Here is a 14,157-nt window from a genome sequence, read left to right on the forward strand (position 1 = left end):
TATTCAAAATTGGCCTTTTATTTGAGATTACACGCTGCGACAAACATGAATAGGCAAAAGAAACATAATTTAGAATTTGGGTTCAAAAGATACAAAATTTGAAGATGAAATAGGCGTGAGAGGTGGGAGGATGATACATGCAACTTTGCCAAAAGCTGACATGCATGGACCCGAGTACATTAATTAAAGGCTAATGGCATAAACGAATGCACAAATCTTGAAGTAACTTGGTGGCCACATGCGTGGGCGCCCCCCGCCCGTGCATGCCCCCAAAAAATTTAAAAGCCTCTCATAATGAACAACAATTTGCATGTTAGTGTCACCACCTAGACATCTATTGCAGCCCCGACTCCACAATGATTGGAAAAACAAAAAGACCCATGGTACCAGTGGCATAGCCATGATTTTAAGTCTTGGGTCATCCAAGTAAAAATCATATCCCATAAACATAGCATGCCACTAAAAAAGTATTACATTAAAATTCAGCGGTATGATATGTCGTGAAGTACGAGGCGCCTGCGACAACTTCATCAATCATAAGATTTGCCGGTTCAGCCTCTCGAAAGTGCTTATAGGGATAGATGTGCATGCGTATATTCGTAAGGGTGAGTATGCATGCGTGTATATGAACATTTGCATTTGTACTATGTTTCAATAAAATATAAACAGTCAAGTCTGGAAATTTTGCATACAAAACAGCGCCCTTTATTTCTCTGGATAATGCCTTCTCATGACCGCGGAAGTATCAATTATGGATCCCGCTACAAATCAAACGTCAGATTTCTTTAGCGTGGCAAAACCAACGTCCAAGATAGCAAAGCATGTTGTCGTGAGGTTGACAATATCAGTTAACAAGTATGGCAATTCCTGGTCAAAAGTCTGGCATCCTCAGGACAACATAATTTTCCACAAAAAAAATTCGATTTGCCATGCTCCCCATCAATTATATTTTCTGTCGCAGGCCCTGAGCATAGGGAAAGGAGATGAAAAATGGCACATCAACTTTCTTTCATTCATCTTTTAGAAAAGGAGATGCAAAATGACCGATCTTCTAACCTCTCCACGTTACAACAATCGTAGAATAAAAAAAAATCAGTTCTCAGTTGGGCGAGCCCACAATAAAAGATCAGCATGACTACCACTTACAAGCATTGGGAAAATGGAACTAACTTACCGCGGCTTTGATTGACGGAGCCTGCCGCATGTCTCTACCTCCATGGTTCTGGTTCCTTAAAAAAGACTGGGCACGCCTGTTGCACGTTGCAATCCGCCCGTGTCATTCAGTTGATGAGCTCTTGTTTGATCACTCAGGAATGGCAAAAGGATCCCACGAGGAAGGCCGATCGACCGCTGTGTGGTAATCGGGAACGATTGCTAGTGACCACTTCGATCGGTCAAAGGATAGGGAACGACTTGGGATGGAGTCATAAGGCTGACCCGTGGGTTTACCTGGAGCAGTTTGAACCTCAAATGGACATCGACTACAACATCGTTTGGAAATTTGAAGCGGATTGAGGGTACTCGTCGTCCTCAGCTTATAAGGTTCAATTCTTAGGTCCCACATCGACCACCATGAATAAGACCATCTGAAAGGTTTGGACACCATCCAAAGTCAAATTCTTCTCTTAGCTTGCAATACGAAACAAGATGTGGAGACGACGGGTAAGCTGCACTCAATTGATATGTAGGTTGTGGGCTGCAAAATCCCAGGGTGGTCCAACGACGATGCTGGTTAATACATGCCGGCAAAAGCAACTATCGAAACTCTTTTGTTGTGACCCTAATGAACTCAGCACCATACTTGCCCCCAAACAAGTTGCCATGCAAAATAAAAAAATTGATCCAATGCCACTATGGCATCACCACCACGGACCCTAACTGTTGAGCCAGCTCCAAGAAAATGCATTCAAGGAGGTTTAACTATGAGAGAAGATCTCTCAGGACGTAATTCTAGTAAAATTTGTTTCGAATCAATCGTGAACACGAAATAAATGATGAAAGTATATCATAACTAGAGCGACTGTTTGAGCTGTAAAATATTTGTCTATGAGATTTCGATATGCAATAAATATATAATTCACGTGATTACGCACACAATAATGTATAATAATAGCTTTAATTAACGAACTAACTAAATATCATCATCTACAAAAAAAACCTAAACAGCATGCATCACGTCGTCGGGCCGCTCGTCGAGGCAGCCGGACCGCCAGCAGCAGCAGCAGAAGCGGAGCGCGAGGCAGGCCCAGATGGCGAACCCGATGACCAGGAACGACCCAAGCTCCACGGCGACAACCCATGGGAACCCTTCACACCGACAGCTATTATGCCGCTGGTGGGTGCAGCAGGCGAGCAGCGCGCCCCCGACGGCGACAACCACAGACGTGGCGCCGGTGAAGGCCATTAGCCAGCCCACGCTGCGGCTGAATGTATTGCCGCGGTCTGGCTCCGTCGCCACGCCGCGGCCGTCCTCCAGCTCCATGCTTGATCGATAGCAGGGCGGTGATGACGTGCTTGCGTTACGTAGCTTTACCCCTACCTAATAACCTAGTGCTTCACGGCCTATCTATTCAACTTACAACGGAAAATCTGTAATTACAACTTAATTTTGAAGTGATTCCGTGGGTCGTATCTAACCTGACCTCCTATCACCTTGCATCATGTAGTAATTTATGAAACCAACTAGTTAACGAGCGCTCCTTCGGGAGCCTCGCAACGATCAGCGCCACTTGTCGCGCTCTCAGCCGTTTGCCACGTGTCGCGCTCTGCGTGCTTCCTTCGGATTTTGTTTTTATTTTATTTTTCCGCACGCGTTTTCGGCCTTGTATTTTCCTGTTTTTTTTGACATTTTGGTTTTCCACCGGTCTTCCTTAGCTTTTCGATAATTTTTTTTAAAAAAATTTTGCGTGAAAAAATGCGTTTATTTCCTTTCGCGAGAGTCACGGTTTTGCTTCCGCGAGAGGCACGGGTGTGCTTTAGCGAGAGTCACGGTCGTGCCTCTCGGAAACGAAGAAAACGCGTTTTCTATTTTTTTCCTTTCGCGAGAGTCACGGTTTTGCTTCCGCGAGAGGCATGATTGTGCTTTAGCGAGAGTCACGGCCGTGCCTCTCGGAAATGAAAAAACGTGTTTTTTTGCGAGTCACGGTTTTTGCTTTGGCGAGAGGCACGGTTGTGCTTTCGTGAGAGTCATGGCCGTACCTTTCGGAAAGGGAAAAATATGCGTTTTCGGTTTTTTTTTTCTTTCGCGAGAGTCACGGTTTTGCTTCCGCAACAGGCACGGTTGTGCTTTCACAAGAGTCACGACCGTGCCTCCTTGGAAACAGAAAAAAAATGCATTTTTTTCCTTCCGCGAGAGTCACGATTTTGCTTCCACGAGAGGCACGGTTGAGATTTCATGAGAGGCACGGGCGTGCCTCTTTCGAAAAGGGAAAAAACCCGTGCTCCTGGTTCAGTTTTTCCGTCTGGTTTTTTACACGAAAAAAAGTTCGTCAAAACCTATCAACGTGGATCTAGTTTTAAAGATCTCGAAGCGAGGAATCCAATGGTGAAAGCGGTTCGAGATTTGGACGCACGGTTTGAGAGATAAAATGTTTTGAATAACGGATCTAGGAAAAAAGGGAAAACTCCCAGGTTACGACAAGGGGCGCGTTGCATGTGCGCCACTTGTCGCAACCAGGAAAGTTGGAGTGATCTTTACAACGAGTACTTCTCAACTAATGGTTTTGGTAATTTAGATAGGATCTTGTTATGTACTAGCATACATGTTCAACCAATCCTCCTATCCAGCGACTTAAGCGAAGGGTTGTCGTTTATCCATAAACATATGAAAGGCCTTATATGGGCCAGCCACTAGCACCGTCCAATAAACTTTTTTTTTATCTTTTACAGAACTTACGAAATACTTTTTATCTTTTCTTAACACAGTACAGACGCAAACGCTTATACACATGTACATACACTTAACCGTATGAACTATCATAATGATTTTTTTTTGGAAAGTTGTTTGATTCAGTAGATTGCTGTGCCTCCTTGGGGCCCACACGCCGCTTTTTCTTCCCTACCGTTATCCTCTCACCTCAAAATATCTCGATTGAAGTAGTTTTCTTAGTTAATCTGTCCTTATGCTCTCATGTCTCTTACACATTGTCCGTCCTTGGACATAAATCTTTCGGGAGCCTCCTCATGTTCTCTGGCTTCTCTTCAATCATAGGTCCTCAAAGCTCGCCACCCCACTGCTGCGAGGATGAAGGTGGCTCATGCAAGTCAGCCAGCGTTGTAGGCCGGCCTGCCATGCCATCCATGTGTTGTTCCTTGCCGCATACCTCGCCGAAACTGCTACGTGTTGTGTGCTCTTTTCTCTTTGCTGCTATCAGTTGCTCGGTGCTGCTACCAGTTGCTCGGTGCTGCAAGGCTGGGTGGGCTATTGAGAATGGTGTGTGACGTTGCTGTATCACCGCTGGAACCAATGTTTTGGTTTGGACAAATTTTATATTTTTGCTATTACTGTTTTTAGGTTTGTTGTAACCAACACAAATTTTTGCTATCACCGCCGTTTGGGTTTTGCTGGAACCAATGCCATTTTTTTTGCATTTTTGCTACCACCAGCGATTTGGTTTGCTCGAACCAGCTGCATTTTATGCTACAACGGGCATTTTTGTTTTTGCCTTACTAACGCCCAATTTTTGTAGTTTATGCTACCAATGACGTTTTTGTTTGCTGGAACAAAATTTAATTTTTGCTACCACCGCTGTTTTCAGTTTGCTGGAACATCGCCGAATTTTGCAATTTTGCTTCCATCGTTTTTGGTTTTGCTGGAACCAAAGCAGAATTTTGTTACCATGGTTGTTGGCTTCGAACCAATTATCGTCTCCATTAACTCTGCAGGGGCAAGGGAGGGAGGGAGGGTAGCACCGGCGAGGGGCGAGTGTCGGCTGCGACGGTCGACAGCGAGGATGCGCGCTGTCCAACATGGACGAGGGGCAGCCCCCATGTCTCCAGAGTTTTCTTCTCAGATTTTTACGCAGGAGGCGAGAGAGATGATACGGAAGAAAGCCCATCTGACGGCTATGTGGGGACCAATCTGAGGGCTAGCGCGCGGCTGGGCGAAAGATATGGCCGGCCGGCGCCTAGTACTGGCCTAATATTTAATGGTAAGAGAAAAGTGAGATTTAGTATTGAATCAATCGTCGTCAACACGAAGTCAATTGTGAGAACATATCATACCTAGAGTAACGGTTTGAACTGCAAAATATTGCCAACAAGAAATTGAAGTGCGATAGAATTATACAGGTCACGTGATCACGTACACAATGATGTAACTAATGAATACGTGCATGAATGCGACACAAGCTAGCTCTAATGAATGGACCAACTAAGCATGGACTGGAGCACACCGTCATGGCGCCTCTCGAGGCAGCCGGACCGCCATCAACCGCAGCACAAGCGGAGGGCGAGGATGGCCCAGATGCCGCACCCGGTGGCCACGACCGCGCCCAACACTACGAGGACGAACCACGGGACCCCTTGGCACCAGCAGCTACTGTTGCAGCAGAAAGCCAGCCCATGACCACACAGACGGCGCCGGTGAAGGCGGCCAGCCAGACAACGCCGCGGCTGATGGTACCGCCGTGGTCTGGCTCCCTCGCCACGTCGCTGCCGTCCTCCATCTCCATGCGCGCTGCGCCCGTGTGTAATCTCTACCTAGGATAGGAGATGAACTCAGGCAAGCACACACAGCACACAAGAACATACAGAGCTTTTGATGGCAACGCACTTCTGCCACTTTTCTCTTGTTCTTTTTTTTTTGCTTAATCAAACAAACTGATTACAACTCCTTTTAAAGGGGAGCAAACGTACCGACCAAGCCACACACCGGCTTGCTCCGATTTCTACTCACCACTACCCACACGCACACACGTTGAGTTACTGCCACGAAGGAGCTAGTCCACAACGGCACCGCGATCCGCTTCTCTAGCTCCACGTCCATCTGATCACGACTTGGCTACTGGGACTCCACACTACACGGGTGCATGCAGCTTCACACTAACAGAACGACCACTAAGCTAGTTCTTGACTAAATCTAACTAGTACTTGCATGTACTCACAACTCCTGGTTCACTTGACTGATGATCAGGTCTCACCTCTGCTAATCCATCAGTCCACTTCACCATGATGGCATGCATCGCTATACTAGACTCAGACTCAACAAACTCAAACAGAAATAAAACATAATAAACTCCTAAACAACAAGATTAACACCAACAATCACCCCCTTAATTTTGTTCTCTTTTATTGGGAACTCCCATGCCGTAGCATCACAGCAGCCCCGGCTCGTCGTCGGCCGTCGCGGCAGCAAGAAGCGCCCGCTGCTTCCTTGGCTCGGTGCAGTCCTTGGAGTAATGCCCGTACTCTTGACAGTTGTAGCAACGCACCTTGCGTATGTCGAAGTTGCCCTTCTTCTTGCCGGTGCCGCTGCGGTGGCGAGCAAGCCACTCCTCCTCCGTGAGGAGCAGGCGACTCCCACCACCCTGGTCGTAGTTGTTGGCGCCCTCGTCCAAGTCGCTCCGGTCCTCCGCCGTTTTGAGCCTTCCCACAAGCTCTTCCATGGACATGGTTTTAAGATCAAGAAGCTGTTCAATGGCAATGGCTACCTGGGTATACTTGGATGGCACGATGCGGAGAAGCTTCTTCACGACCTTCACCTCGTCGAGGTTCTCACCGAGCGTGCGCAGCTTGTTGGCGATCCCGTTCATGCGCATGGCGAGCTCATCGAGGGTCTCCCCGCTCCTCATGCGGACGGCATCAAACTCCTTGAGAAGAGTCTGCGCCTTGGCCTCACGGACGCGGGCATCGCCGACCCGCATGATCTTGATGGCATCCCATGCCTCCTTTGCCGTCGCCTTCACGGCAAGCATGGAGTGCATCTCCTCCGGCACGGCTCGCAGAATTGCCGCAAGCACCGCCCTCTCCTGGCTGAATGTCCGGCCTCCCTCGATGGCGTCCCACACGCGTTGGGCCTCCATGTTCACCTTCATGATCAGCGACCACTCGAAGTAGTTCGTCGCCGTCAGCGGCGGGTAGACGACGGTGCTGCTGGCCTGGTGGACGACCTCCTGCTGCACCACCACCTCGCGGCAGCCACGCCGCGTCAGGCTCCGGCCTCGGCGCACCACCGGCGAGGCCGAGACACGGCGGCGACCCGGCGACGGAGTGCGCGAACCTTCAGTCACCATAGCTCTTAATACCAAATGTAATCTCTACCTAGGATAGGAGATGAACTCAGGCAGGCACACACACAGCACACAAGAACACACAGAGCTTTTGGTGGCAACGCACTTCTGCCGCTTTTCTCTTGTTCTTTTTTTTGCTTAATCAAACAAACTGATTACAACTCCTTTTAAAGGGGAGCAAACGCACTGACCAAGCCACACACCGGCTTCGCTCCGATTTCTACTCACCACTACCCACACGCACACAGCGTTGAGTCACTGCCACGAAGGAGCTAGTCCACAACGGCACTGCGATCCGCTTCTCTAGCTCCACGTCCATCTGATCACGACTTGGCTACTGGGACTTCACACTACACGGGTGCATGCAGCTTCACACTAACAGAACGACCACTAAGCTAGTTCTTGACTAAATCTAACTAGTACTTGCATGTACTCACAACTCCTGGTTCACTTGACTGACGATCAGGTCTCACCTCTGCTAATCCATCAGTCCACTTCACCATGATGGCATGCATCGCTATACTAGACTCAGACTCAACAAACTCAAACTCTGCTCCCAGCGTGCACTGTCCTTCTGTCTCCTCGCTGGACCACCGCCTACTCCTGCCCCCGCCCCCGTCCCCGCCAGTCTCCCCAGCCCTCGTCCTCGTCTTCATCTCCTCGCCTATGCAAGCGAGCAGGTGCTGGTGGTGGTTTGATCTGTCATGGGGGAGGCGGCAGGCTCGGCTTGATGGTGGAAATAATAAATCCAGGTCAAGGAGAAGTGCTTCCGCTTCATTCCTATGTTGCTTCCTTTGATTCAGCTGCTCGGCCTTGCTCGCTCTACTGCAGCGATGGATTCCGTCGCCGCACATGCCGGTTGACGAGGAGGAGCTGTGGCGTGGTCGGAGAACTGACTGCATCTACTACCTCGCCTCCCCGTTGACCTGCAAAAAGGTAACCCCTGCACCTCCCTCCCACTTCTTGAATCCACTACACATCGTTACACTTCTGTTCCTTGCACTAATCCAATGATTATTATAGCTTTGTAGCAGTAGGAAACTAGGAATCTGTATGACTCGAGAATGCACTCAAGTGCAGCACTACTTGCAGGGTAATGAGTTTTTTTTTTTAGGAATTTCACATGGAACAGTTCAATTTCTGCATGATTTGGAGATAATTCTAATGTTTCAGATACATACATTTGATTTGAGCTTTTTTAGTTTGACATTGATCCAACTCGAGCAGGCATGCTTTGCATTTATTGCATATTAATCTGATCAAATCAGATTTCTGTTGTACCTTCAAGTCATTTTTCTCCTAATTTCAGTTCAATACGTAAAGTACCTTTTGCCCTTGCGGGTCTACTGGATAAGTTGTAGACTGTGTACGGATAAGTAGGATATATGTGTGCTAGGTGCAAGTTTGTAATTTTGTTTTGTTTGTAGGGACATTTTAGGTCCTTTATTTGTACTTGGGTCTCTTGTACTAATGTTCAGGGCAGGGCAGTGGAAATGTTGTATAATAATCTGTACGTAGTTGAGACTAAGAACAGAATAATGACATGTTTGTTTTTGGGCAAAAATTTATCATGGGGTGGGGGTTGTAAAGGAATAAGGGAGGCTGATATTCTTTTAATATTTTTAATTCAACTCTACCATAGTGAGATTGAATGCTCTACTTCCAAACAGTTGCATGGAAATGTCCACTGTCCATACAAAATGAACTCAAGTTTTCTGCAAATATTGTATATTAACCAAAGATGATTTTTATGCCATCCAAATGGTTTTACAGGTACACAACGATGATGAGGTCAGAGCCTTGTTTAAGCAAGTGCAAGGAGAAGTTCCTAGATCTCCTATATTTATTATGAAAGTGGCATCTCAGGTCATACATGATACACTGATAACAGTAATTATTTTCTATTGTATCTTTGTGTTACTCATGTTCAGTATTCAGCAAGTGCTTCTTCTGTACTGATAGAGTTTATTTATCTACAATCTTGCCTTTCTGTTATTTCTTTGTAGAGCCAACATCTAGAGGTTCAATTGCTCTGTAACAAGCATGACAACGTGGCAGCACTGGACAGTCGAGACTGTAGTGTTCAAAGAAGGCACCAAAAGGTTCGTTATTCTCCTGAAACATTGTGTTGTTCAATATCAGATTTGTTGGAATTAGTCTGAGCCAAACATTTGTGTACTGAGTATTGGTAGAAGTTCTACAGCTTCAAGGAATTACAACTTCATTGGACGATGTAGCAAAGTGCAAAATGTTGCACGAGTTATACAAAATTTAAGTCTTAGGATTTTCTCCAATGCAATCGTTTATTTTTGTCAGTTATACTTATACTGTACTAAAATAGTTGAATGTTGCATTTCAAATTCAAGAACAAACCTTTTCTTCCTGTATTGATATATGTGTCGGGACGTCGGCCTCTCTCTCCCTGAGCTAGCGCGCTGCCGAACGGCAGGGCCCGTCCATTCGGTTTTGATCTGATCGGGGGCTTCCTTATCCTTTGGCTTACGATTCGAGGTGCGCTCGTGCGTGCGCACGATTTCGTCTTGATTTCTGGTGAGTGACTGAGATCTGCTCTGCTCTGCTCGGTGCCGGAAAACTCAAGGTTTCAATCGAGGTCAGTTCGTTCGTTCGTTCGATAGAAGCTGATTCAGTTGAGCCCTTATATTGCTGTTGCGGCTTCCAATAATTGATGCGTAACAGTTCTGAGACACACATACTGATGCTACTTCATGCAATCAACCAGCTAAGCTAAGTTAAAGTTTGGTCTTCCAAATGGATACTAGCACCACCAAACATTAGGGATTCACTTTAGCTATATCATCCTTAGTAGATTCTCTGCTTAGTATTTGCACCTCTTCATCTCAAACTTGCTAATTCTGTTTATGGCTCGCATTCGTTCTCTTTTCTTTGGGACATGGGTATCGATGTTAGTATTTTCTATCATTATCTGAACCTTGGTAGGCTGATGGTTGATTTTATACTCCCTTCTGTATATAGCCCCTTTTGCAATCTGAGTTTATTATTTCATATGTGTTCATCAAATTCGGCCTCTGGGTGGCAGGATTAGCCCATTTAAATCAGTCTCTGCGCAAACATAAGTCGCTGCTATCCAAAAACCTGTAGAACTAGCTTGCTGTGTATTTATTTTAACTCACATATACAAGGGGTAAATAAGCACGAATCGAAAAAGAACACCTAAGATTTCTTTAATTGTGCTCATTTTTACATTAGTAGACAGAATTACATAAGTTTGCCTCTACCACTATTGATATCAGCGATGAAATTTAGCTGCTTTTTAGTTCTAGGCTGAAAATGATGCTGAAGTTCTAAACATTCTGTTTGACTGAATTTTTTCTTGATGTGCAGCTGAATTAGGGAAGGATGCCGAAGTTACATGTACACAACCCTTATATTCTACTCCCTCCGTTCCAAATTACTTGTCACAGGTATGGATGTATCTAGATGTATTTTAGTTCTACATACATCCATTTTTGCGACGAGTAATTTGGAACGGAGGGAGTACTAACAATGGCTCTCTTTTGGAGATCGCTCGCTGAAGTTATTCGCCTTTGGTTACCCCAGGGGGAAATTTTCAAGCTTGCTTCACGGGCAGTAGCTCCTCCTTCCCCAACCCCACTTTGTCTCCCCTGTGATTTGCCTGTTCCTGATCTTGGTGGCTGGCATGTCTCAAATTCTCATTGGGCAGGGCTACTAACGTAATGGAGCAAACTGGAAATTCCACCTGCATATTTTAGGTAATTATGTCGTGTTTTTTAAACCCTTCGTGTGCATATGGTAGGCATGAACTTGTCCCTGCAGCTCATGATAAGAGTAGGACCTTAAATTCGCCAGAATGAGTTCTTATTTTGATTATCTATAAAGTCTTGTTTTGATTATCTTTCACTTTACTGTAAGATAATAAATCTGGGGAGCTAAAGCTTAAGAAGTTGCAGAATGAGTTTGCCTCCTTTTTCACTCTCTATATCGAATTCTTTGGTCGTTTTATACAAAGATCTTGCCCATGTCCCTGAACTTCTTGATTTTATAGGGTTCTTGCGGATCATGCTGGTCACTCCGGGGCATTGGAGTGGGCCAACTTCCTAACGACGGGCAAGATGGAGCTGATCGGCTGCTCGGCAGCGACCATGAGGTGAGGCGTGGTGCCAGCTGCAGCGGGTGCAGGAAGCAACAACATATAAAGATGGGCGCCGAGGTACACCGTTCACTCCCTCAAAAAGGAAGAATCAACGTAGTAGCTAGCATTCAGTTTTAGATGCTATGTATTTCTGATTCTTTTTGGCAGTAGAGAGCTATGTATCTCTGGTTATCATTTTACCTGTTGGACGTGCTTCTAGGACGTGCTTCTAATCCACTCTGCAAGAATATGACCTCTCTATGTTAATATAGACCTACCACTAAACGGTTTGCTGCTGCACCTATGTTAATTGTGCTCTTTTTTGAACAACTGGTGTCCATCTGGGTTCCATACGCACGTTCACAAATAAAACAGCTGGATTGGTGCGCAAAGGACCGCAGAGGAGGCGCGCCCCTGCCACTAGTATCTATACTAAACGGTACATATCCATGAATCCATTCATGTACATGTTCCTGATGACCTGATCCATCCCCGATTCCCCCCAAAGCCCTATTTCTGTAGTTCTTTTTATTCTTTATTAGTACATATTCAACTATTCATCCATCCATGATCCATCCTAATTTTCTGTCATTCTATCTACACGTCTAGGGTTTCAATCATCCGATGTATAAATTTCTAATTTTCTGTATCCTCTTTTCTTCATAATTTTCTAGCCATCGTTGACACTTCAATTCTTTCATGGACCTCTTTGAGCAGTTGAAGAAATTTAAAAAGGTGTTTTGGTTTGTATGCAATTTAAAAAATCTGATGTCCTTGGATGACAGCAATCTACGGGAATGTTGCACTACTTTTGCAAAAGCTTTTTCTGATGATAACTCATCTAATGTTTTTTGAACGTTAGCAGGAGGACTGCCAAATTCATTGATCAGAAGAAGAGAACAAGAACACCTCCAAAGGAGGAAAGCATCGCAAAAGGGCTAGTGCAGAAAGAAAAGAAAGAAAACAGAACCCTGCCGGCACCAACACAAACCCAAGATCCGCCAGCAACCGTGCACACCATCGGAATCCGTCGTCGAGGCCTCCAAGATGACGCCTCCAAGAAGGAAGTGGTATCGAGAACACCGCTGTCATCCGATCTAGCTCCGCCAGATTTTAGGTTTTCACCCGGAGACCTCAGCCATGAGGCAGGAAGAGCAATGAGCTCCACGGCGGCACCTCCAAGGAGGAAGACAACATCCATAGATGCCGTTACCGTCGGCACCGACGAAGTCGATGCAGGATTTTTCATCCGGAGCTAAGCCTTCCGCCAACCATCCAGGATCCGAGACCAAACCAGCACCACCGGGCAGAACAAGGCCAAGCACACACTACTAAACACGGGATAGTCGCCGCCGCACGCAGAACCTAGGCGAGCACACGTCAAACCTGGCCGGTCCGCACCGCCGCACGCAGGACCTGGGCGAACCAAATCGGCTCCGGTCGTCCTCCAGCTCCGTGCGCAGATCTGGCGAGACTTCGCACCGCAGCACACCAGGAAAAACTGAAGTAGAACCATCGCTGACCGGCCCGCACCGCAGCGCGCCGAAACAGAGCAAAAACCAGGCCAAAACTTAACGTGCTCGCACCGCTGCACGCAAGGACCGGACCTCCGTGCTAGATCTGGTCTGCCCGAGCTTCCTCTAGCACCAACAAGCTGGACGGCGCCCCTGCTCCAGGAGCTGGACGTGCACACGCTTGCAAGGAGGAAACCACCAGCACCCACCGGCACCGCCGCTCCCGCCTCTCCAATCCAGGCGCCACCGGCCATCGAGATCTGGGCACAGGACCGCCCAAAATCAGATCGGGCTTGGAGCCCCTCACAGCCGTGTCGCCCAATCTCCTTGCGCACCGGCGCCGCCGCCGAACAGATCTGCGCAGGGGGCGCCAACCGCGCTTATCCCGCGCCCCGCGCGATGCCGAACTGCGCCGGGAGCAGCGCCAGGGCGCCACACAGACATCGCCCCCGACAAGCCGCCCGCATCACGCCCTCGCGCCCATTGGCCTCCACCTTCCCTCGTCATCCGCAAACACCAGCGCGTGCACCGCAGCGCCAAATCCGCTGCGCCGGTCAGAGCCAGCTCGCAGCGCAGCCCCCACGCCTCTGCTTGGCCAGGCAGCCCCGCTCAACCATGGCCTCGCGAGAGGGAAGAAGTGCCCCGCCGCCGTCGATGCCGCGTGGGCTTTTCCCGGCGGCGCCTGCCAGCGACAGCGAGGGGGGAAGGGGATAGGGGAGGGGTGGCGGCCCGACGGCTAGGGTTTCACCCGGGTCGCCTGCGGGGGGCGACACGTGTTGGGGAACGTTGCAGAAAACAAAAATTTTCCTACTCGTTTCACCAAGATCATCTAGGAGTTCAACTAGCACCGAGCTATCGGATGCATCTACATACCTTTGTAGATCGCGCACGGAAGCGTTCAAAAGAACGGTGATGATGTAGTCGTACTCGACGTGATCCAAATCACCGATGACCAGCGCCGAACGGACGGCACCTCCGCGTTCAACACACGTACGGGACGGGAGACGTCTCCTCCTTCTTGATCCAGCAAGGGAGAAGGAGAGGTTGATGAAGATCCAGCAGCACGACGGCGTGGTGGTGGATGCAGGGCGTCACAGTAGCAGGGCTTCGCCTATACTACGAGGGAGACGTAACGGGGAGAGAGGGAGGCGCCAGGGGCTGGTGTATGAAATCCCTCCTCTCCCCCACTATATATAGGAGGGCCAAGGGGGGGTGGTGCGCAGCCTAGGAGATCTGATCTCCTAGGTGCGGCGGCCAGGGGGAGGATTCCCTCCCCCCCAAG

The 14,157-nt window shown here is 47.9% G+C and overlaps 1 protein-coding gene across 10 annotated transcripts; it reads left to right on the top strand.

Annotated features, from left to right (window-relative positions):
* The first annotated feature begins 7,796 nt into the window (after window positions 1–7,796).
* Window positions 7,797–13,100, top strand: LOC147982364 (acetyl-CoA carboxylase 1-like). Of its 10 annotated transcripts, none has more exons than XM_087514344.1 (8): window positions 7,797–8,165; window positions 9,003–9,095; window positions 9,236–9,331; window positions 10,593–10,672; window positions 10,809–10,981; window positions 11,275–11,439; window positions 11,737–11,800; window positions 12,224–13,100. In XM_087514344.1, the coding sequence occupies exons 1-4, from the start codon at window positions 8,082–8,084 to the stop codon at window positions 10,599–10,601; spliced, it is 282 nt and encodes a 93-aa protein (XP_087370470.1). In that variant the 5' UTR covers window positions 7,797–8,081; the 3' UTR covers window positions 10,602–10,672; window positions 10,809–10,981; window positions 11,275–11,439; window positions 11,737–11,800; window positions 12,224–13,100. The 10 variants fall into 10 exon arrangements, 7 of the variants coding, with proteins under 7 accessions (XP_087370470.1, XP_087370468.1, XP_087370471.1 ...); XM_087514342.1 differs by having other exon boundaries at window positions 12,227–13,100; XM_087514345.1 differs by lacking the exon at window positions 11,737–11,800.
* Window positions 13,101–14,157: the final 1,057 nt, after the last annotated feature.

The sequence above is a fragment of the Triticum urartu genome, chromosome 3A (genome assembly GCF_056163025.1).
Source record: "Triticum urartu cultivar PI428250 chromosome 3A, HENAU_Tu73, whole genome shotgun sequence".
In the NCBI taxonomy this organism is placed as follows: domain Eukaryota; kingdom Viridiplantae; phylum Streptophyta; class Magnoliopsida; order Poales; family Poaceae; genus Triticum; species Triticum urartu.

Coding starts and splice junctions, on each gene's coding strand:
- LOC147982364 (XM_087514344.1), top strand. CDS start 8,082: ATGCCGGTTGACGAGGAGGAGCTGTGGCGTGGTCGGAGAACTGACTGC. Junction 8,166..9,002: donor CCCCGTTGACCTGCAAAAAG/GTAACCCCTGCA, acceptor ATGGTTTTACAG/GTACACAACGATGATGAGGT. Junction 9,096..9,235: donor TTATGAAAGTGGCATCTCAG/GTCATACATGAT, acceptor ATTTCTTTGTAG/AGCCAACATCTAGAGGTTCA.